At 33.2% G+C, this 22,392-nt stretch overlaps 2 protein-coding genes across 2 annotated transcripts; both read right to left on the bottom strand.

Moving 5' to 3' along the window:
- Positions 1-954, bottom strand: LOC141575614 (olfactory receptor 4A15-like). Its single transcript, XM_074355239.1, has one exon. It carries the CDS (start codon positions 952-954, stop codon positions 1-3), a length of 954 nt encoding a protein of 317 aa, XP_074211340.1.
- A 14,707-nt stretch (positions 955-15,661) lies between these two features.
- Positions 15,662-16,579, bottom strand: LOC105081076 (olfactory receptor 4A47-like). The gene has a single exon (XM_010970192.3). The coding sequence runs from the start codon at positions 16,577-16,579 to the stop codon at positions 15,662-15,664; it is 918 nt and encodes a 305-aa protein (XP_010968494.3).
- Between the last annotated feature and the right edge of the window lie 5,813 nt (positions 16,580-22,392).

The following is a 22,392-nucleotide window of genomic DNA, read 5'->3' as shown; positions in this document are numbered from 1 at the left end:
TCATGTCCTACATGAGGGATACAGCCCTTTTCCACCTAAGGTCACATTTTTACTCCAAAGTTTCTTCATGGCATTTTTCATTTCTGCATTTCTCAGGGTGTAGATTAAGGGGTTCAACATGGGAGTTATGAAAGTTAAAACTACCATCATGGATTTATCAATGGGAAAATTGGCATTAGGCCTTGCATACAGGAAGATACAGGGAACAAAGAATAAAATGACCACCGTCATATGGGATGCACAAGTGTAGAAGGCTTTGTGATTTCCTTCCACACCGTGAGTCTTAAGGGAGTGTAATATGGCCCCATAGGAAACTAAGAGAGTGAAGAAGACAACAGTGCAGATTGCCCCTCCATTAGCTATCATAGAAAGTCCAATGAGGTGGGTGTTGGTGCAAGCAAGCTTCAATAAGGGGTACATATCACACAGGAAGTTGTCAATGACATTGGGGCCACAGAATGGGAGCTGATATATGAAGAGAAATTGAACCAATGAGTGCAGAAAGCCTCCAGTCCAGGCCACCAGCAGCATGAGAACACATACCCGCCGATTCATGATGATCAAATAGTGAAGAGGTTTACAGATGGCTACATATCGGTCATAGGCCATCACTACCAGAAGAATGACTTCAGCACCAGCAAACAGATGATCTATAAAGACTTGAGTCATACAAGACTGGAAGGAAATAGTCTTTTTCTCATGAAGCAAGTCGGTGATCATTTTGGGAGCAATGGCAGTAGAATAGACAGTATCTATAAATGATAAATAAGCCAGAAAAAAATACATGGGGGAATCCAGGGACCGGCTGGCCGCGATGGTCACCATGATAAGCAGGTTGCCCGCTATGGTCACGAGGTAGATGAGTAAGAAGGGGACAAACAGAACTTTTTGCATTTCAGGGTTTTGTGTGAGCCCCAGCAGGACAAACTCAGTCACATTGTTCTTATTTTCCATGGTGATCTCAAGGTGTTGAATCTGCAAACAAAAGGGCCAATAATGACTTTGAGAAGATTGCAAGCTTTCTGTCAAAAATGTGATGCCTTACTCCACAGTGTTTGCTCCATGAGGGCTCACACAGAGTAACTCTTTAGAAATGAGACTTTGGACTCTCCTCCCACAAGCACTCCACTCAATATCACAAATTCCTCGCTTCAACCCTAGTGTGAGATGTCAGTACTCTAACTGGGAAGCATATGTGAGTGAGTATATCTGAGATATATATATACACACACACACACACACATACCAAACAATAAGAAAGCTGCTTTCTCCAGATTCTCTCTCACAAAGATGGCGCTTTTGACTTTACATACCATTTCTATTTTTCCTAAACACATTTTGGCTTCTGAGGTCCACCATGAAAACAATCTCATCTCTAATAACTTGATTTCTATATTTACATAAAGTAATACCTAGGCATGGAGCATAAAACTGTAGGCTTACATTTAGATAACTATCTCTCTGAATTACTGTGAGTTCCAAAAATTGAGAAATAAGTCACCCACAGTGTGAGAGAACCAGGAACATCATGAGTATTCATTAAATGCTTATTAAACTCTGTTTAATTAAACTGAATTTCAAAACTCTTAAGAGAACAATTGAATACAGATAATGTATAAAATTCTTCCCAACCAAGAAAGGTACAATGAAAGCAATGTTTTGTTTGAAAATGTAAACACACACACACACAGACACTTATTACAATCCATATTATTGAAGAATAAATGGACAAGGTATACCTAAGTGACTGATACTGTATTCACATTTTCCTACTCTCCAAAATTGTTTAGAATCAATTACTGCTAAGCAGAGCTTAATTAAGAATGCCAAAATAAAATTTTAGGCAGAATCATGGAATAGTAGAAAGAATTCTATACCAAAAATCTAGAAATATATACGTTGATTTGGCTCAGTCATCTTGGGAAAGTCACATCCCAACTCATTCTTATTGAAAAGTTGATTATCTTTCAGATGTGTTTCTGAATTCTTTTCATAGAAACCTTTATCTTAAATTGCATTTTAACACTTCTGCTGGTAGACTCTCTTTGCATTAATCAGGGTGAATTAGTGTGCATTAAAGTTTGTTTGATTATTAGAGTTATGAGTAGATTAGACTAGTTATATTGTTCATATTTTAAGTTCTTGGTTATCTGAGTCTGTGTGGAATTTAGGACATTCATTCTCACTTGTGGAAAATAAATCATCTCTTGGGCCTTTCCAATATGATCCAGGGCCAATTTCACATGTAATGTGAATAACTTCACTTTGGCAGAAATATCTCAAATGCACTTCATTTCAGTGTCTACATTTATAGATTGTCATTTGTGAATGGTAGGGGATTTTTCTATTCTTTGTGCCTCTCACAAACCAATTTGTACATAGAGGAGAGAAAATAAGAGATGACTGAGATAAGGCAGATAGAAAATGTCAAAGATTGTAAGCTGAATAAAATATGCTCTGAAATCTGTACACAGTTTGGTTTGGAGGTATTGAGTGAGTTAGGAGTGGAGGAATTTTGAATTTCCTGAACTGTCAAGCTGGAGGTGGACTGGAGGGTAACTCAGCATCAGCACCAGGACTTGCCTCTCAGAATCTTTATACTTCCAGAGTGAAGAAAAATGAGGAAATCAAATTCTCAGCTTTAAGATGCATAAGTAGACAAAACCAGCTGCCTAAAGGAATCCCATCTTCTGAACTCTGGCATTTCACTGCATGATACATAATTCAATATCTCCACTCACAATGAGAACACTACATCTGCGCTTGTAATGGAAAATAAATACAGTTCAGAGGAGTTGTCTGAGGATTCAAGAGGTAGCTTCTCATAGGAGAGTCTAAATCCCTGACCTATTGCGCACTTACAATACTTATGTGTTTATAGCTCGTTTTCTTCTATCACCTGTTTGGTCTGTTGGGACAATAACCGTATCTTATCAATAATTATATCTCTAGAATCTATGAGTGTATTTTAAGTGATTGACAAATATTTTAGTGATTGACAAATATTTGACTATTAAATGTCCTTATGAACATGATTTTTATTCTAAACTGTTCAAAACTATTAATTTGACTCAGAATGCTAAAAATTTCTATACTTTATCAATATTGTACTTTATTAAGAATAAATATATCTCTCAAACATTTGTGAGATTCTTCCAATTTATTAACATTTTCAATGAGAACAAATAAAATCTTTAAAGAATGCTAAAAAAATATAAATCTATGATAATTATCTCACAATGATATATAAAAATAAGATAAACTAAATAGATCTACACTCTGCCAAATTCAACAACATAAGATGGAAAACAAACCTTTTATATGGTGTGCAAGATTTAAAATACTTTGGAAAAAACTTTTGATTAGAAAAATATTGAAAATTAAAGACCCTGAAATATTGTTTCAGTCTAGATCCATTTGGAACATATGATCACAATTCATACCTAAATGTGTTTCTGTTTAACAGTCTCTATACTTATTTCCTATGTAACCAATAGCTTTTTCTTAATGATTGAACAGTGGCCCAAAAATGATGCAGCAAAAATTTTGAGGTCCTAATAAACACCTAAACAGCTCATCATATTTTTTTAAAAAATATAAATTAAAAAATACCGCATTTTCTAAATCAATTTCTTCATAGTAAAGGAAAAATGTTATTTCTAAACCTGAATATGGCTGAACAGACTTTGGGGACAAAAACAATATAACAATTATCAGAGACAATGCATTGCCTATCTCATATATAGTCTTTGTTGGTTTTGTTTGAATTTGTTTTATAATTTTGCATGGATGGCCCTGGATGACTGCAGTGTACTTTATTATAGTTTGGAATTTGAGCCTCAGAATCCATACTCACTAACTGTGTGACCTGGATAATGTACTCAGCATCATCTGTATAATGAGTCTTAATATAGCATCTAACACCAAATGGTTTAAAGGGTTCAACAAGATAATGCAAATAAAACTCTCCAAAAATTGACAAATAGTAAGCATTAAGTAAATTAAGATATGACTATCATTTCTTTCCCCATGTAACTTCAGTGTCCCATCTCTACAATTAATTTTTATGTAAGTTCTCCCCCAAATCTATTCTTTTGTCTAGTTATCCAAAGGGTCATTCCCTGAGTGATGGATGGATTGACTGTGTCATTACCATATGCAATTCTGTAAACTGTCCTCTTTTCAACCTTTACATTAATGTGTGGAAATTCCCTTGTCTGTCTTTCGCCAAATCACATTCTCTTCTTTGAAATGTATCATTAAAACTAAACTTAATCTGAGTGATCTTCTTTCCATAAATTAAGAGGTCAACTGAGTGCCTAATGTGATGTGTTCTGTTTCATTTACAATATTTTTAAGGTCCTAAAAATGAAAAAAGATACATGTAATAAACCCACAGACAGAAATAGATATTGGCATTTTATCTGAGCCTGTAAATGCTGTATCTAGCAAAATTCATGAATTCTATTTCCACAGATACTACAATTCACTTTCCAATAAGGTAGTAGTATAGGTCAATGAATCTAAAAAGTAACTAAATATCTCTGAGCTCAAGTTTTCACCTTGTAGATTTTGAGTTTCCCTTTGTAGTAAGAAACTATTAGTTTATGTATGAAAATGTTATTGGAAGTTTATATACAAAAGAATAGGAAGCAGAGACTCTAACACATATTTGTACAGCAATGTTCATCGTAGAATTTCTCACAATAGCCAAAAGGTGGGAATAACCCAAACGGCCAACAACTAATGAATGTATAAACAAATTGTGGTATATACAGACAGTGGAATATTAGTCACCTTAAACAGGAGGAAATTCTGCTATAACATGGATGAACCTTAAAGACAGTATGATAAGTGTAATAAGCCAGAAACAAAAAGGAAAATATTTTATGATTTCCCTTTTATGAGGTACCTGGAATAGTCATATTCTAAGAGACAGAAAGTACAACAGTGGTTACCGAGGGCTGGAGGAGATGGACAGTTACTGTTTAATGGGTATAGAGTTTCAGCTTCAGATAATGATAAACTTCTGGAGATGGAGAATGCGATGGATACACAATAATGTGTTATGTATAGTTTACCACAATAAAAATGATCAATTAAAAAATCTGTACAGATAACTGGAACATTTAAAGATAACATGCACAAGGTAACAATTTATAAAGAGCTATACTGTTTCCATTATTTTAAATATATTAAAACACAAAACAGTGTTGAAGTCTCTAAATTGTACAATGAAATCTAAAAAAAGTTATTGTGAGGACTATATAGATGGCATGTTATGTTGTTATGTTTTGCTATGTGCTTTCTGAAATGCATAGCTCAGTAGGCATGTAAAGGGTTCAAATACAGAACATTGGATAAAATTATTGTCATTGTACTTATTCCAATAATATTTTACAAAATGGAGAAAATGCATGCGTTATATTATTCCTGGAGCTTCAGCTACAAAGTATTTGAGGTCATATGATCAAACCTGCTTCTTAAGAAAGATACATAATTAATTTCAAGTAAGTCTATTTTCCTTGTTCTCATAGCAGGGAAGAGTTTTTGTAAATATGTTACCTGGGTTTTCTGTTTCCTCTTCAGTCACTCGTTCTAAATACAGACTTCACCACTTCTATCTTTGGTCATTGAAGATAAAGGTTTAGTTCTATGAAGATAAGTCAGGATTGCAACCTTATCAACCCTGGTATGACTGCAGAGAGAAGATCAGGATACAATTAATCATTTTGTGACATAAGCCTATATTTCTCTCCCTGTACAACACATGATCATGTTCTTCAACTTTTATAAACATTTTATAGTTTAGATTATAGACTTATTCAGAGTTGTCTTCAGGAATATACAATTGATATGGCTGATAAGTCATCGAATTTGAAAGCTGTCACTGAAAGTTTATTTCCAGATAAAATTTAAAACTTTATTATGATGTTTAGCAGACCAAATTAATTCAACAAAGCTTTGAAAATAGTTTTAGTCAATAATACAGAAAGCTTCTTTAAAATGGGCTTTATTTTGGATTTTTAAAAAAGCATTTGTATGACTATTTAAATACGGTTTTCATCTACTAAGGTAATGGCTTATCACTTATACCTTGACAGTAACATTAATACCCAAAGAGAAATCTCCCAGGTAAGGGAAGATGTGGTTGGGCACTTAATCAAAATGAACAAAAAATCACTTCAGAGTTGTTAAAACAGTTTGCTCCCAAGACTTCTTGTTCAAGATTAAATTCACTGAGGAATCATGCTCTAGAGAACTGAGGTCTTCCATAAGGTCCTTTCAGTACATTGTATATTTTCAGAGGCTTCTCCTGCCAATCACTTTAGGGGAATTAAGTGGAAAAACAGCACTCTAATACCAAAGAGTAAATCACTTATTAATAGCAAAGACATAGGTTGCTTGAACAAGAATCCTTTATTTTCAGTTAATTACTATTTATTTGAAATTCTCAAATTCAAAGTGGCACTGGAATGAATTAAAAAGATTGTCCTTGTGTATGGCAGATATACTCAGTGAGATCATCCCTAAGCAATTTACTAAGTGTTTCAATTTGACTCAGATAACATCTACCTACAAAATTCCAACTCAGAACTTTTGTCCAAGAGGAAGTAATTTTTCTTAAAAAGAAATGCAAAAACAGGTAATAAGGACTTATAATTTGAAAGAGACAATTATAAGTTAATATAAGAAGGAAAATATAGAAACTAATTCCAGAAGTCTTTAATATAGCTATGGCAGGTCCTTAAATCTGAATCTCTGTACACATGATCTAATACAACATACAATGCAATAGAATAGGCACATGAGATCACACATAACTCACACATGCAGCATAACAGAGATGCTGAGAATACACAAATTTCAAATAACCCTAAAGGAATAAATATTAAATTCCAGCAGAGAGGTCTCTGCAGCTTATGATCCAAGCCTGAGAGGAGAGTGAAGGAAACTGAAAAAACAGAATAGAGAAGAGGGAAGTAACAATCCCAAGGGAGATAGAGCACAGCCATAATCACGTGAAAAGAGTAAATGACACTAATTTTATTTTATTTTGTTTTGTTTTTATTGTAGTATAGTCAGTTTCCAAAATTATGTAAATTTCTGGTGTGCAGCATAATTTTTCAGTCATACATATACATACACATAGTTGTTTTCACATTCTTTCTCATTATAGTTTACTACAAAATATTAAGTATAGTTCTCTGTGCTATACAGAAGAAACCTGTTGTTTATCTATTTTATATACAGTAGTTAGTATTTGCAAATTTCAAACCCTCAGTTTATCCCTTCCCACCCCCATTTTCCCCTAGTAACCATAAATTTGTTTTCTATGTCTGAGATTCTGCATCTCTTTTGTAAATAAGTTCATTTGTCTTTTCTTTTCTTTTTTTCTTAGATTACACATATGAGTGATAACATATGGTATTTTTCTTTCTCTTTCAGGCTTACTTCACTTAGAATGATAACCACCAGGTCCATCTATGTTGCTGCAAATGGCATTATTTTAATCATTTTTTATCACTGAGTACTATCCCATTGTACAAATACACCACAACTTCTTCATCCAGTTTTCTGTCGATGGACATCTAGATTGTTTCCATTCTTGGCTATTGTAAATACCACTGCTATGAATATTGGTATGCATGTATCTTTTTCAATTACAGTTGCCTCTGGATGTATGCTCAGGAGTGGAATTGATAGATCATACGCTAAGTCAATTTTCTTTATTATGAGCAATCTCCATACTTTTTTCCATAATGGTTGCACTAAACTACATTCCTAACAAGAGTGTAGGAGGGTTCCTTTTCCTCTACACCCTCTCCAGCATTTATTCTTTGTGGATTTTTGAATGATGGCCATTCTGACTGATGTGAGTTGATAGCTCATTGTTTTGAATTGCATTTCTCTGATAATTAGTGATACTGAGTATTTTTTCAAGTGCCTATTTGCCCTTTGTACATCTTCATTGGCAAATTGCTTGTTTAGGTCTTCTGCCCATTGTAGGATTGGGTTGTGTGTTTGTTTGTTTGTTTTGTTATTAAGTTGTGTGAGCTGTTTGCATCTTCTGGAAATTAAATCTTTTTCAGTTGCATCATTGCAAATATTTTCTCTCATTTCATAGGCTGTTATTTTGTTTTGCTTATGGTTTCCTTTGCTGTGCAAAGCTTATAAGTTTAATTAATTAGATCTCATTTGTTTATTTTTGCTTTTATTTCTGTTGACTGGGTAGATTGCCCTAGGAGAACATTGCTAAGATTTATGTCAGAAAATGTTTTGTCTATGTTTTCTTCTAAGACTTTTATAATGTCTTGTCTTATGATTAAGTCTTTAAGCCATTTTGAGTTTATTTTTGAGTATAGTGTGAGGGACAGTCCTAATTTATTGATTTACATGTGGCTGTCTAGTTTTTCCCAAAACCACTTGCTGAAGAGACTGCCATTACTCTATTGTATATTTTTGCCTCCTTTTCCAAAGATTAAATGACCATAAGTCTGTGGGCTTATTTCTGGGCTCTCTATTCTGTTCCATTGATCCATGTATCTGTTTTTGTGCTAATACTATACCATTTGAATTACAGTAGCTCTGTAGTATTGTTTAATGTCTGGGAGGGTTATTCATCGAGATTCATTCCTTTTCTTCAGTATTGGTTTGGCAATTCTGGGTCTTTTGTGATTCCATATAAAGTTTGGGTTATTTGCTCTTGTTCCATGAAAAACCTCTAGGTGATTTTATAGGGGTCTCATTAAACCTGTAGATTGCTTTGGGCAGTATGACCATTTGAACATTATTAATTCTTCCAGTGCAAGAGCATGGGATATCTTTCCATTGCTTAAGTTATCTTTAATTTCCTTAATCAATGTTTTGAACTTCTACATGTACAATTCTTTCACCTCCTTGATTTATTCCTAAGTATTTTATAATTTTTTGGATGAGGTTTTAAAAGAAATTGTTTATTTACTTTCTTTTTATTTACTTCATTGTTAGTGTAAAGAAATGCAACTGATTTCTGTATGTTAATCTTATATCCTGTTACCTCGCTGAATTCTCTTATCAGATCTAGTTTTTGTGTGGAGATTTTAGGGTTTTCTGTATATAGCATCCTGTCATTCACATATAGTGACAGTTTAACCTCTTCTCTTCCAATTTGGATCCATTTTACTTCTTTTTCTTGCCTGATCACCATGGCTAGGACTCACAATAACTAGGTTGAATAGAAGAGGTGACAGTGGGCATTCTTTTCCTGTTTCAGATTTTGGCAGGAAGGCTTTCAGCATCTGACTGCTGAGTATTACATTGGCTGTAAGGTTGTCATATATAGCATTTATTATATTTAGATATGTTCCCTCTATATCCACTTTTGTAAGAGTTTTTATCATAAATAGGTGTTGAATTTTATCAAATACTTTTTCAGCATCTATTGAGATGATCACGTGATTTTTGTCCTTTCTTTTGTTGATGTGGTGTGTCACACAGATTGATCTGCATATATTGAATCCTTGGGTCTCTGGGATGAACTGAAATTGATCATAGTGTATAATCTTTTTCATATGTTGTTGGAGTCTGTTTGCTAATATTTCTTTTGAGGATTTTTGCATTTATGATCATCTATGATATTGGTCTATAATTTTCTTTTTTGGTACCATCTTTATCTGGCTTTGTATCAGGGTGATGGTGGCTTCATAGAATGATTTTGGGAGTGTTCCCTCCTCTTCAATCTTTGGAAGAGTATCAGAAGGATTGATATGAGCTTTTCTTTGTATGTTTGGTAGAACTTCCCAGTGCAGCCATCTGGTCCTGGACTTTTACTTGCAGGGAGTTTTTTTTATTGCTGATTGTATTTCACTTCTAGTGATTTGTCTTTTCAAATGATCTATTTCTTCTTCTTCTTTTTAAAATATTTATTTATTTATTTATTTATTTTACATTTTTTATTGAGTTATACTCATTTTACAATGTTGTGTCAAATTCCAGTGTAGAGCACAATTTTTCAATTATACATGAACATACATATATTCATTGCCACATTTTTTTTTTTGCTGTGAGCTACCACAAGATCTTGTATATATTTCACCGTGTTATACAGTATAATCTTGTTTATCTATTCTACATATGCCTGTCAGTATCTATAAATTTTCAAATCCCCATCTGTCCCTTCCCACCCCCCAACCCCTTGGCAACCACAAGTTTGTGTTCTATGTCTATGAGTCTGTTTCTGTTTTGTATTTGTGTTCTTTTTAATTTTTTTAGATTCCACATATGAGTGACCTCAAATGGTGTTTTTCTTTCCCTTTCTGGCTTACTTCACTTAGAATGACATTCTCCAAGGACATCTATGTTGCTGCAAATGGCGTTATGTTGTTGGTGTTTACAGCTGAATAGTATTCCATTGTATAAATATACCACATCTTCTTTATACAGTCATCTGTTGATGGATATTAGGGCCATTTCCATGTCTTGGCTATTGTAAATAGTGCTGCTATGAACATTGGGGTGCAGGTGTCTTTTTGAAGTAAGGTTCCTTCTGGATATATGCCCAGGAGTGTGATTACTGGGTCGTATGGTAAGACTATTCCTAGTCTTTTAAAGAATCTCCATACTGTTTTCCACAGTGGCTACACCAAACTGCATGCCCACCAGCATTGTAGGAGGGTTCCCTTTTCTCCACAGCCTCTCCAGCATTTGTCATTTGTGGACTTCTATATGATAGCCATTATGGCTGGTGTGAGGTGATACCTCATCATAGTTTTGACTTGCATTTCTCTGATAATGAGTGATACTGAGCATTTTTTCATGTGCCTATTGATCATTTGTATGTCTTCCTTGGAGAATTGCTTGTTTAGGTCTTCTGCCCATTATTGGATTGGGTTGTTTGTTTTCTTCTTATTATGTTGTATGAGCTGCTTATATATTCTGGAGATCAAGCCTTTGTCAGTTTCATCATTTGCAAAAATTTTCTCCCATTCTGTACATTGTTGTTTTGTTTTACTTATGGTTTCCTTTGCTGTGCAGAAACCTGTGATAAAATTCAACAACTCTCACCAAAGTGGGTATAGGGGGAACATATCTCAACATAATAAAAGCTACATATGACAAGCCTACAGCCAACATAGTACTCAATGGTGAAAACCTCAAAAGCTTCCCACTAAAATCTGGGACAAGACAAGGCTGCCCACTATCACCACTCCTATTCAACATAGTCTTGGAAGTCCTAGACACAGCATGAGGCAAGAGAGAGAAATAAAAGGGATCCATATTGGAAAAGAAGAGGTAAAAGTATCACTATATACTGATGACAAGATACTATATATAGAAAACCCTAAAAGGTCCACAGAAAAACTACTAGAACTAACCAATGAATTCAGCAAAGTAGCAGGTTACAAGATTAATGTTCAAAAATCAGTTGCATTTCTTTACACTAATGATGAATCAACAGAAAAAGAAAGTAAAGAAACAATCCATTTTAAAATAGCACCCAAAGTAATAAAATACCTAGGAATAAATCTAACCAAGGAGGTGAAAGACTTATACATAGAGAACTACAAACCATTGATGAAGCAAATTAAAGAACACTTTAAAAAATGGAAAGATATCCCATGCTCCTGGATTGGAAGAATCTATATTGTTAAAATGAAGACACTGCCCAAGGCAATCTACAGATTTAATGCAATCCCTGTCAAATTACCAGGACATATTTCACAGAACTAGAACAAATCATAATAAAATTTGTATGGAACAACAAAGACCTAGAATTGCCAAAGAATTACTGAAGAAAAAGAAAGGCTGGAGGAATAACTCTCCCAGACTTCAGACAATACTATAGAGCTACAGTCATCAAGACAGCATGATATTGGTACAAGAACAGACATATGGACCAAAGGAAAAGAATAGAGAGCCCAGAAATGAACCCACAAACTTTTGGTCAACTAATCTTCAGCAAAGGAGGCAAGAATATGCAATGCAATAAAGACAGTCTCTTCAGCAAATTGTTTTGGGAAAACTGAACAGCAGCATGAAAATCAATGAAGCTAGAACACTCCCGTACACCATACACAAAAATCAACTCAAAATGGATCAAAGACTTAAACATAAGACAAGATACAATAAACCTCCTAGAAGAAAACATAGGCAAAATATTATCTGACATACATCTCAAAAATGTTCTCCTAGGGAAGTCTACCCAAGCAATAGAAATAAAAGCAAGAATAAACAAATGGGACCTAATTAAAGTGTCCTAAGTTATTTTTTAATTTATTCTTTGATTTCATCATTGACCCCATTGGTTTTTTAGTAGCATGTTGTTTAGTGTCCATGCAGTCATCTTTTTCTTATTTTTCTTTATGTGGTTGCTTTCCAATTTCATGCCATGTGGTCCTCATAAAAAGGGAATGTTGATGAAGATGTACAAAATTAAGAATGCCTGTACTAATTGTTAATGGGACTATAACCTGATGCTACTACTATGGAAAAGAATACAGACATCCCTAAGATAATTAAAAAGAGAACTGCCATATGATCCAGCAATCCCTCTTCTGGTTATATGTGCAAAGGAAATGATATGAATATCTCAAAGAAATACCTACACCCCCAAGAAAGTTGAAGAATTTTCACAATATCCAAGATATGAAAACAACTTAAGTGTCTTTCAACAAATCAATGGGCAAAGAAATGGAATATATTAAAAATGGAACACTATTCAGTCACAAAAAGAAAGAAATCCTACCTTGGGAAATATGGAAGAACATTGAGGACACAAGTGAAATAAATCAGATACAGAAAGACAAATATTCTATTATTTCATTTACATGTGCAATCTAAAATAGTCATACTGATGGAAACAGATAGTAAGTAGAATGTGGATTGCCAGGGGCTGGAGGGTGGGATAAACGGGGAGATGTTGCTTAAACGGTACAATCTTCCAGTTACAGGATGAATAAGTTCTGAGGCATCTAATATACAGCAAGGTGGCTACAGTTGATAATGAAGTATACTTGAATACTGCATACTTGGATTCTGCTAAGACAGTAGATTTCAAGGGAGTCTTACCAAAAGAAAAACCAACCCAAAATATCAAAATGATAATTATGTGAGGTGATGGGTGTGTTATTTAGGTTGATTGTGGTTATCATTTCTTGATCTATTTGTATATCAAATCATCACATTGTACATCTTAAATATATATAATTTTAATTTGTCACCTGTGCATCAATAAAGCTGGGAGAAAGAAAGAATACATACTATATGATATAATTTATATGACTATCTGGAAAAGACAAAGCTATAGGAATATAAATGGATCAGTGTTTGCAAGGACCTGGAGGTGAAGGGAGGAGGTGATTACAAAAGGACATGAGGAGATATTATTGGTGATGAAATATTCTGTATATTGATTGTGATAGTGGTTACACAGTTATATGCATTTTGTCAAAACATATAAAACAGACTAAAAAGGATGAAGGATGTACTATAAATATTAAATATTATGTAACAATGAAAAACAAAAATACTTCCAACATTGAAACAGACATTTGGAAAATATAAGACAAGATTCTATTCATAATAGCAGCAAAAAAAAAAAAATCAAAATGACTTGTTACAAAGAAACATACTAGATGTATATGAACATAAGTGAAGACTTGTTAAGTGGAAAGACCCACCCAGTTTGTGGGTAAAAATTCTCAATTCTCTAAAGATATAAACTCTTTCAAAATCAAAACTTATTGCAAATACTGACTAAACTTAATTTTTACTAATTTACTTTCAAATTTAATTATGCAATAATAGACATAGTTCTAATAAGTAATTGTAATAAAGGAGTCCTTGGCTTATGAGATATCAAAGTGTATTTTAAATAAATACAATTACATCCTGTGTTGAATGACACATTAATACAGAGATTAATGGAAGATAATAGAGGTCTGAATTGGATCCAATCACATGGAATATTTTAGAATTAATAGTTGGATTATCAAAACTGTGGGGAAAATTATTACGCTTCTACAAAAATGGCCATGTTAAAAAGTAATTGAAATGTGATAGCTAATGAACTTCTTACATCAAAATAATGTGTAGATGGTATAAGAATATAAACATAAAGCATAATACAACAAAAAGACTTACAAAATTAAATGTTGGAAAATGGGGAAAAATAATTAGATAGCATTGAAATAAGAAAATTCTAAGTAAGATATAATATGCAAAGGAAATATTGATAGATTTCATTACTTAAAAGTAAAAATATTTCTATATGGACAAAAATATTCTGCACAGTACAAAAACCTCTGAGGCAAATCACAAATTGGATGAGTAATTACTTCATATACATGGGAAATGGGATAGGTTCCTCAGCATATGATTAAATCATAAAAATCAGTATAAAAATATCAGCAATCAAATAAAATGTAATATTAATTAATAAGCAATTCACGAGAAAGTAATGCAAATCACTTTAAACATGTGAATAGATGCCCAAGTTCAATTATATTTATTTATAATTAAAGTATGTAAATGAAACAATATTTCTTCATTTAGATTATTCAAATACCACACATGTTTATCAAGAACTGGTTGTCTGATAATGTCACAAAACAGATATTTTCCATAAATAAGGGAGTAGTGAGTTTGGTACAAGCTTATGGATGGCATTTTGGCCATCAACACTGTAAATCATATAACAATTGACTCAACACTTTTACCTCTACATCAACATTATAAATACACGTACCAATTGACTCAACAATTTCATCTCTCGAGCTCATACTTACAAAATTTTAAAAATATTTCATTACAGAACTATTTAACATAAAAAAGACAGAAAAATACATGGAGAACAGATATATCAACTTTTGTGTATCTTTTATACAGTACAGAATTTTGAGGAAACAGAGAATGTTTTAGGTTTGTATAAACTGATATGTAAAGATTTTCAGAAGGCAGAGTAGTAAGATGCAAAATTTATACACTTGAAACATAAACACACACATATATGAAAATTTGCGAGGATAATTTCTTCAAGAACCTTACAAGCACAGCACAGTGACTATGTCTGAAAAGACTGGGAGGCACTGGTATGGGATGGGTAGGATGTTTATTCTACAATATTTAATTTTGCATTAATTCTATTTCTGATACTTATTATTCTGCATCATACTTACAAATTTATTTAAAAAATTAAAATATTATGCTAAAATTTTCATATGTAAGGAGAATGAAAATGAATAAGTAGGATAGTCTATCCAACATTAAATATTTTAACTGGTACAATAAAAAGAATAATAATAGAAAACAGAACTAGACAGAAAATAAAATTAAGAATGAAAAAGTAATAAAAATGCAGAAATTAAGTAAAAATTAAGGCAATTCTATAAAATTTTATTGACTAATAAATTATGAACTACTTATTGCCTCCTTACTAGAAATGCATTCCAATTCCAACTTTTTAGGGGAAGTGAAAAACCAGACATCATATAGTTTATATTCTAGCAAGGAATTTTTATTAATAGCACAAACACACAGTTCATTTTTAATTATAATTACCATTAATCCTTTAGAGAAAAAGAAAGTTTGATGCAGACTTATGAAGACTTTTACATTCTGGGAGATTGGCCTTGATGCTAAATTACTTTCTTTATGATGGATAAAGCACCTGTTTAATACTTTATCTGCCTTTTTTTCTCCAGAGCTTCTTCATAGCATTAGTCATCTCAGAATTCCTTAGACTGTAGATTAATGGGTTCAGCATAGGGGTGATGACTGTATAAAATACACTCAGTGATTTGTCAAAGGGGAAGGTCTTAGCAGGTCTTGCATACATGAAAATACAGGGAACGAAAAAGCAGAAAACCACAGTGATGTGGGAGCCACAGGTCTGGAGGGCTTTCCGCCTCCCTTCCTGACTAACATTCTTTACAGAGTGCAAGACAACTCCATAAGAGATGAGTAAGAGTAGAAAAACAGTAGCAGAGCTCAGTCCTCCGTTGACCACCACTAAGATGCCAATGACATAGGTGTCAGTACAGATGAGTTTCAATAAGGGGTACATGTCACACATAAAGTGATCAATGACATTGGGACCACAAAACGGGAGCCCATAAATAGTGCCAAGTTGAATGACTGAGTGCAGAAAACCTCCAACCCAGGACACCACCAGCAGCACAACACACACCCTCTGCCTCATGACAATCAAATAGTACAAGGGCTTACAGATGGCCACATAGCGGTCATAGGCCATCACCAACAAAATAACAATCTCTGATCCACCAAAAAAGTGCTCTGTGAACAGCTGAGCCATGCAAGATTCAAAAGATATGGTGTTTTCCCCAAAGAACAAGTCTGAAATTAATCTGGGGGAAATAGAAGAGGAATAAATTAGATCCATAAATGATAAGCTAGCAAGAAAAAAGTACATTGGTGAGTTCAGAGTCTTACTAACAGTTATAGTCACAATAATGAGCAGGTTGCCCACAAATGTCAAAATGTAGAAGAGCAAGAACATAACAAAAAGGACTTTCTGCTCCTTTGGATTCTGTGTGAGGCCCAGGAGGATGAAATAAGTTATATTGTTCCTTGGTTCCATCTAGTCTGTACAGGAGCTGACTTCACATATTAGAAGCATTTTTATCTACAAAACAAGGGGAAAATGTTTAAATGCATTATAAAGTAATCTTTTTATTTAGCTATTCAATTAAAAAAATGTGTATGAAGTATCTATTTGTGTCTAACATGTCAGAGACATTGCGAGTACTAGTACCAAGTTTGATAAGGCATAGTTCCCTATCCTCAGTGATATGACAAGCAATGAGGGATCAAACAATTCCAGACTCATAATAAGTGTCATTACAAGAAATTCAGACAAAGCTTAGAGTCACACTATAGGAATATATCAATTAGACTAGAATAAGAGAAGGCATTCTGTAAGAAGCAACATTTTAGCTGAGCTTTAAAGGAAAAATAAAAGAACAAGAAAAATGGAAGAGGAATTCTAAGAAAAAGTATATGATTTATAAATTCACAAAGCTATAGTACTTGAGCCCCACATCAACTAATTTGCATATTCAGTGTGAGTAGATCAAGCTATGAATAGAAGTTAACTGCCCTGGATTGTCTCAGAACTCACTGAGACTTTGTTCTTAGGGGCTTTAGTTAGATATTCCTCCATTTCAAGACCAATAAATAATCAAGTAGTCAAACTTCATGTCTCTGAATCCTATCTCTACCTTTATTTTCCAAAGTGTGTATGCTATGTCTCCTATTTTGGATTTCTCAGTTGGATATCAATTTAGCATATATAAAACAAAATTTAAAAGATTTCTCAGTTAAAAAAAAGTGTTTCCTATCTTATTAAAGGCTATCACTTTCAATGTAATTGCTCAGATAAAAAACCTTACCATGTGTTTCACTCCCTTATTGATGCTGTATTATTTATTCATACCTTTAACAAGTCTTGTTGTCTCTACTGTGCATATCACACACCTCATCATTCCCTTTCCCAGGCTTCCTTCCTGATTCACTGCAGTAGCCTACCGCCAAGTCTCTCCACTTTTATTCTGGCCTCCAACAATTTGTTCTCCTGAAGCAGCCTGAGTGAATCTCTTTAAATCTTGCTCTGATCATATCACTCAAACGTTGAACAATCCGTGGTGAGCTCTAATCAAGGAATAATAATTTATGTATCGTATTTAATATGTACAGTAGCAAGAATTGTAATCTCCATTTTTATTTGAAATAACTGAGACTCAGATCATCTCATTAATTTTCCCAAGGTCACACATATTTAAGTGAGAAAACTAGACTTGGCATCTAAGTTTGAATTTTTCCAAAATGATTAAATTCATTACATAATAAAGTCACAACATTCTGTAGCCTGGTTTTCACTATTTACTGTTATTCTCACCTTGTGGAGGCTTGTTCACAATCTGAAGGATGGCTTTCCAAGTTATTCATAAAGACTTGGAATTTCTCTTTCATCCAATATGAAAACCAAGGGCAATAGGCTGCATTATTACTTGAGGATGAATTTTACTTCATTTGAGTGTATGTTCATTTCTTCCATGGACTCCTGATTATTCAGAAGAAAGTTTTCATTTCTCTGTTGATTATTTAAAGTAATTCCATGGTACCGACCAAAAAAAAGTTTACTATGTTAAGAGAATTTATACAAAAAATCTGCAAATCCTATGTTTACATTAGAAAATTTTAACTAGCCATTTCCCAGGGAAATGTATCTCAAGTAACTTCTTTTCCTACTAGCTTTAAAATAGAAAAATACCACTCACTTGTTTAGTGCTTTTTATTCTCTCATGTTTATGTGACCAGACTAGTTGATTTGTGATTCTGTGATTCATTCTTGCACTGTTTTTCTTTCTTCTTTTAAATGCATTGCTTTAAATTTAACATCAAACCTGAAAATGTTCTATCAGTACTTAAAATTATGTCATTATTTGTCCCACTAGGGGCAAAGGTCACTGGACATTTTATTGCTTCTAACCTCATTTATCATTAAGTCTTAGAATTGGAAAGTATCCAAGACTGATTCTTGCTTAATTAAATTCACTGGGGTTTTCCACTACATTTAAAATGTACATCAGTATATAAAGAGACTACTAATCCTCATCACAGTATTAAGGTCCAAAAGATGTAAAAGGGGGAAAAACAGCTTTATAACTGCTTTCAGACTATTGTGAACCAAGAAGAAAGTATCAGCCAAATCATTTAGTTCCAGTGAAAATTAATTCCTCAAGTATTTCCCCACTTGTTATAGCAAGCTTATCTTTCTTTTAATTTAATATTCAAATTGTTCAGTATTGACATTTATTAAATATATAAAAATAGTATCACCATTTAAGATTTAATATCTAATTTTATATATAATAATTATGTATTTATAATTTAAGTTACCTATTTTATACCAGGAACTGTGCTATCATTGAGGACACAGTAAGTAATAAAACAAAGAAAAAATGACACACAGCAATTAATAAAACAAAGAATAAATACAGGGGGGTGGGAATGGACAGACTGGGATTTCAAAATGTAGAATAGATAAACAAGATTATACTGTGTAGCACAGGGAAATGCATACAAAATCTTACGGTAGCTCACAGTGAAAAAAAGTGAAATGAATATATGCATGTTCATGTATAACTGAAAAATTGTGCTCTACACTATAATTTGACACAACATTGTAAAATGACTATAATGCAATAAAAAAAGTAAAAAAACAAACCCAAAGAATAAATAACATTAAATTTCTTTCCCACATGAATTTTATATTCTTATAATAGAGTCAGACAATAAAGAAGGAGACACTTTAATAAAGTAGTTGTAATCTTATGCAGTGTTTATATGACAACACATAGAATACTGTGACAGAAATAAGATAGAAAATTCTACCATGGAAAATATAATCAGGGAAGTGGTTTCTTAAAAGGTGAAATTTAAGCTGACATCCAAAGAATAGGAATGACTACCATTGGAAGCAGTGTTACAGACAGGAAAATTAAGTAAAATTTAGTTAAGTTAAATTATCTCACTACAGAGATGACATTATATTGAGGAAAAAAACTAAAAATTTAACAGAAACTTTAACAGCAGGACACATGTTGCGAAGACACGGTGAGAGTGTTCAATGGCTGATGGGACATTTTCTACATAAAACTGCTTCTTCAAGATTAGGAAACTTAACCAAACCACCAAATACATAGAAATAAAATACAGAAAATTAGGCAAAATGAGGTAATAGAGGAATGTGTTCCAAATGAAGGAACACAATAAAAACCCCAGAAGAAGAACTAAATGAAGTGGAGATAAGAAATCTACTTAACAAAGGATTCAGTGTAATGATTATATAGATGCTCAAAGAACTCAGGAGAACATTGTTCCAACTACCTGATGTTTGTTGTAAAAACTCCTATATATCTGGGTTCCTCCTTACCTCTTCCCAGTAGTCCCTCAGAGCAATCTGAGAGACTATCATCCCAGGCTTGGAGGTATTCAAATCCTCAAAAATGTCCACTGAATAAAGCAAAACTCAACTTTTAGGTTGTGCATTTATTTCAGTCGACATGATTCAGTGTCTTCAGATGAGAACCTTCACATATACCAAATGGACTTCAAATTCTCCATTTCAATATATTATCTTCAATGGGATGACATCAGTTTCAGAAGCATTCCAGTTAACCAGTGCCCCTGTTTTTCAAAAGCAATTACTCCTAAGGGGATAAAGTAGAGATGATGGTAGTTCATTCAGTAAATATTTATTAAGCATTTATTCTTTGCCAAATTTTCTTCCAGTTTTGTGATATGAGATACTGAACAAAACACATACCCTATACCACTTCTGAGCAAATAGCTTTCTATATTTTGAGTTCCTATAGTTCTATACATGTACTGCTTGCACGCTATATTGTACTCATGTTCACAGCAAAATAATGTTTTTTCATCCCTCAGACAGGTGTTGTCAGGAAACTCAGACTCACAGCTGTATCCCCTTAAGGGAACAAGAAAAAGAGATTCAAATATGGCCAAGGAAATAGAGGGTCATTCCAGCACAAGAAATGCTTGCAAGGCCAGTCAGCTTTCAGAGTGTTCTTATAGGCAGGTACAGAGAAATTATGCATCCTAAAGCTAATTAACATATTAATTTATATTTACTTATACTTATAAAACTAACATGTATATATATATATATTAGCTTAAGACTCTATGCAAATAAGTAGTTCTATTATAGTTTAAGAATCTAATAATAAAGTGTTCACAATAACTAACATTTATGAGCATTTAGTTGCCTAAAAGCTTATACAGATGTTTCATTTGATCTTGAGAATATCTCCACCATTCCACATTTAACAAAACTTGAGGAAGTTGTATTTTGCCAAAGTTTACATAATAAGTGGCAAAGCTAAGTTTTGATCTCAGAAGAATCTTCCTCAAAAAGACTATGCTGTTTACCATTATACCAGAAACTGGTTTCTGAATCCTCAAAAATGTATGTGAAATTTGTAATAATGGAAAATCCACACCAATAAAGCAAAACTGTAAAAATGAGTTCCTCAAAGTGAATGATTAGTTAAGATTATGAAAAAAAATGAGTTTTTATTATTGAGTCTAAATTTGTACTGCTCGCTCCACAACTGGCCAATAAACTGACACACAAGTTGTTAGGGCAACGAATAGTGACTTTACTTGGGGAGCCAGCAGACCAAAGATAAGGTAGACTAGTGTCCCAAAGAACTATCTTGCCTGTGCTTGGGTGCTAGTTTCTATACAGAACAGAAAGGGGAAGTGAGGCAGTAAAGTATAAAAGATGATACGATGTTGCAAATATTTCCTGGATCTGGCCAGACTCCAGAGGGCATGTGTTAATTTCTTGTTTCCTGCACTCATTCACTAGTGGGCCTGGTCAGGATGTTTCCCTGAGCTAAACAAAGATATATTAGGTTAATGCTCAAGCATGGGAGGCAGGGATCCCAGGGATGGGCCATTCATTATGTATACTTCAAGTTATAGGTAACCCCCCTTTAGTGATTAACTTGTAGCAAAAGCAATAGAACACAAAGGTCAAAGTAAAAGAAGCAGACCCACTATGAAGCCAGTTGTTCTTCCCTATCACGGGTCCTTTCAGTTTAGTGCATCTGTATAACAAAGTGAAAGTATGAGGAAACTGAGAATTAATTACTTCAGTATAGACTGGTCTGTAAAGATCTTCAGAAGGCTAAGCTGTGCAATGCAAAATTTAAACACAGCCATAAACACATACATATATGAATATATGCTTGTATTTGCAAAGGTTATGAGTTGAATCTCAGAACAGAGTGACTACATCTGGAAGAATGAGAGACAATAGTTTGGGATGTGGAAGAGGTTTATTCAACAATCTTTCATTATGCCTAGATTTTATTTTTAACATTTTATATCCATCATACTTACATCTTTTATTTAAAAATTAGAATATTAAACTAAAAATTTCATAGGTAAAGCAAATGAAGTAGAATAAAGAGGATAGTGTATCCACATTAAATATTGCAACTAATATAATAAGTGAATTATGATAAAAGATAAGAATCTGACAAAAATAAAACTAAGAATGTAATAAAAGTAAATGCAGAAATTTATTAAAATTAGTGTAATTCTATAAAAATTTCATTGATTAACTCATTACATATTATTTATTGACTCACTAGTTAATGCATTCCACCCCTTTCCACCCTGTTAGGTACTCTAATCAATCCGACATTATGGAATGAACATTCTAACAGGGAAACTGTCATTGTTTATGAACAAACAGTTCAACTTTTACTTCAATTATCAGAAATCCTTTAGAGAAAAGGAAAGTTTGCATCAGATTTATGAAGACTTTTACATTCCAAAGAGATTGACCCTAATGTTAAA

The sequence above is a fragment of the Camelus bactrianus genome, chromosome 30 (assembly GCF_048773025.1).
Source record: "Camelus bactrianus isolate YW-2024 breed Bactrian camel chromosome 30, ASM4877302v1, whole genome shotgun sequence".
NCBI classification, from domain to species: domain Eukaryota; kingdom Metazoa; phylum Chordata; class Mammalia; order Artiodactyla; family Camelidae; genus Camelus; species Camelus bactrianus.
Note: the sequence above shows the minus strand (reverse complement) of the source record. Positions and strands in the feature narration are given on the sequence as shown.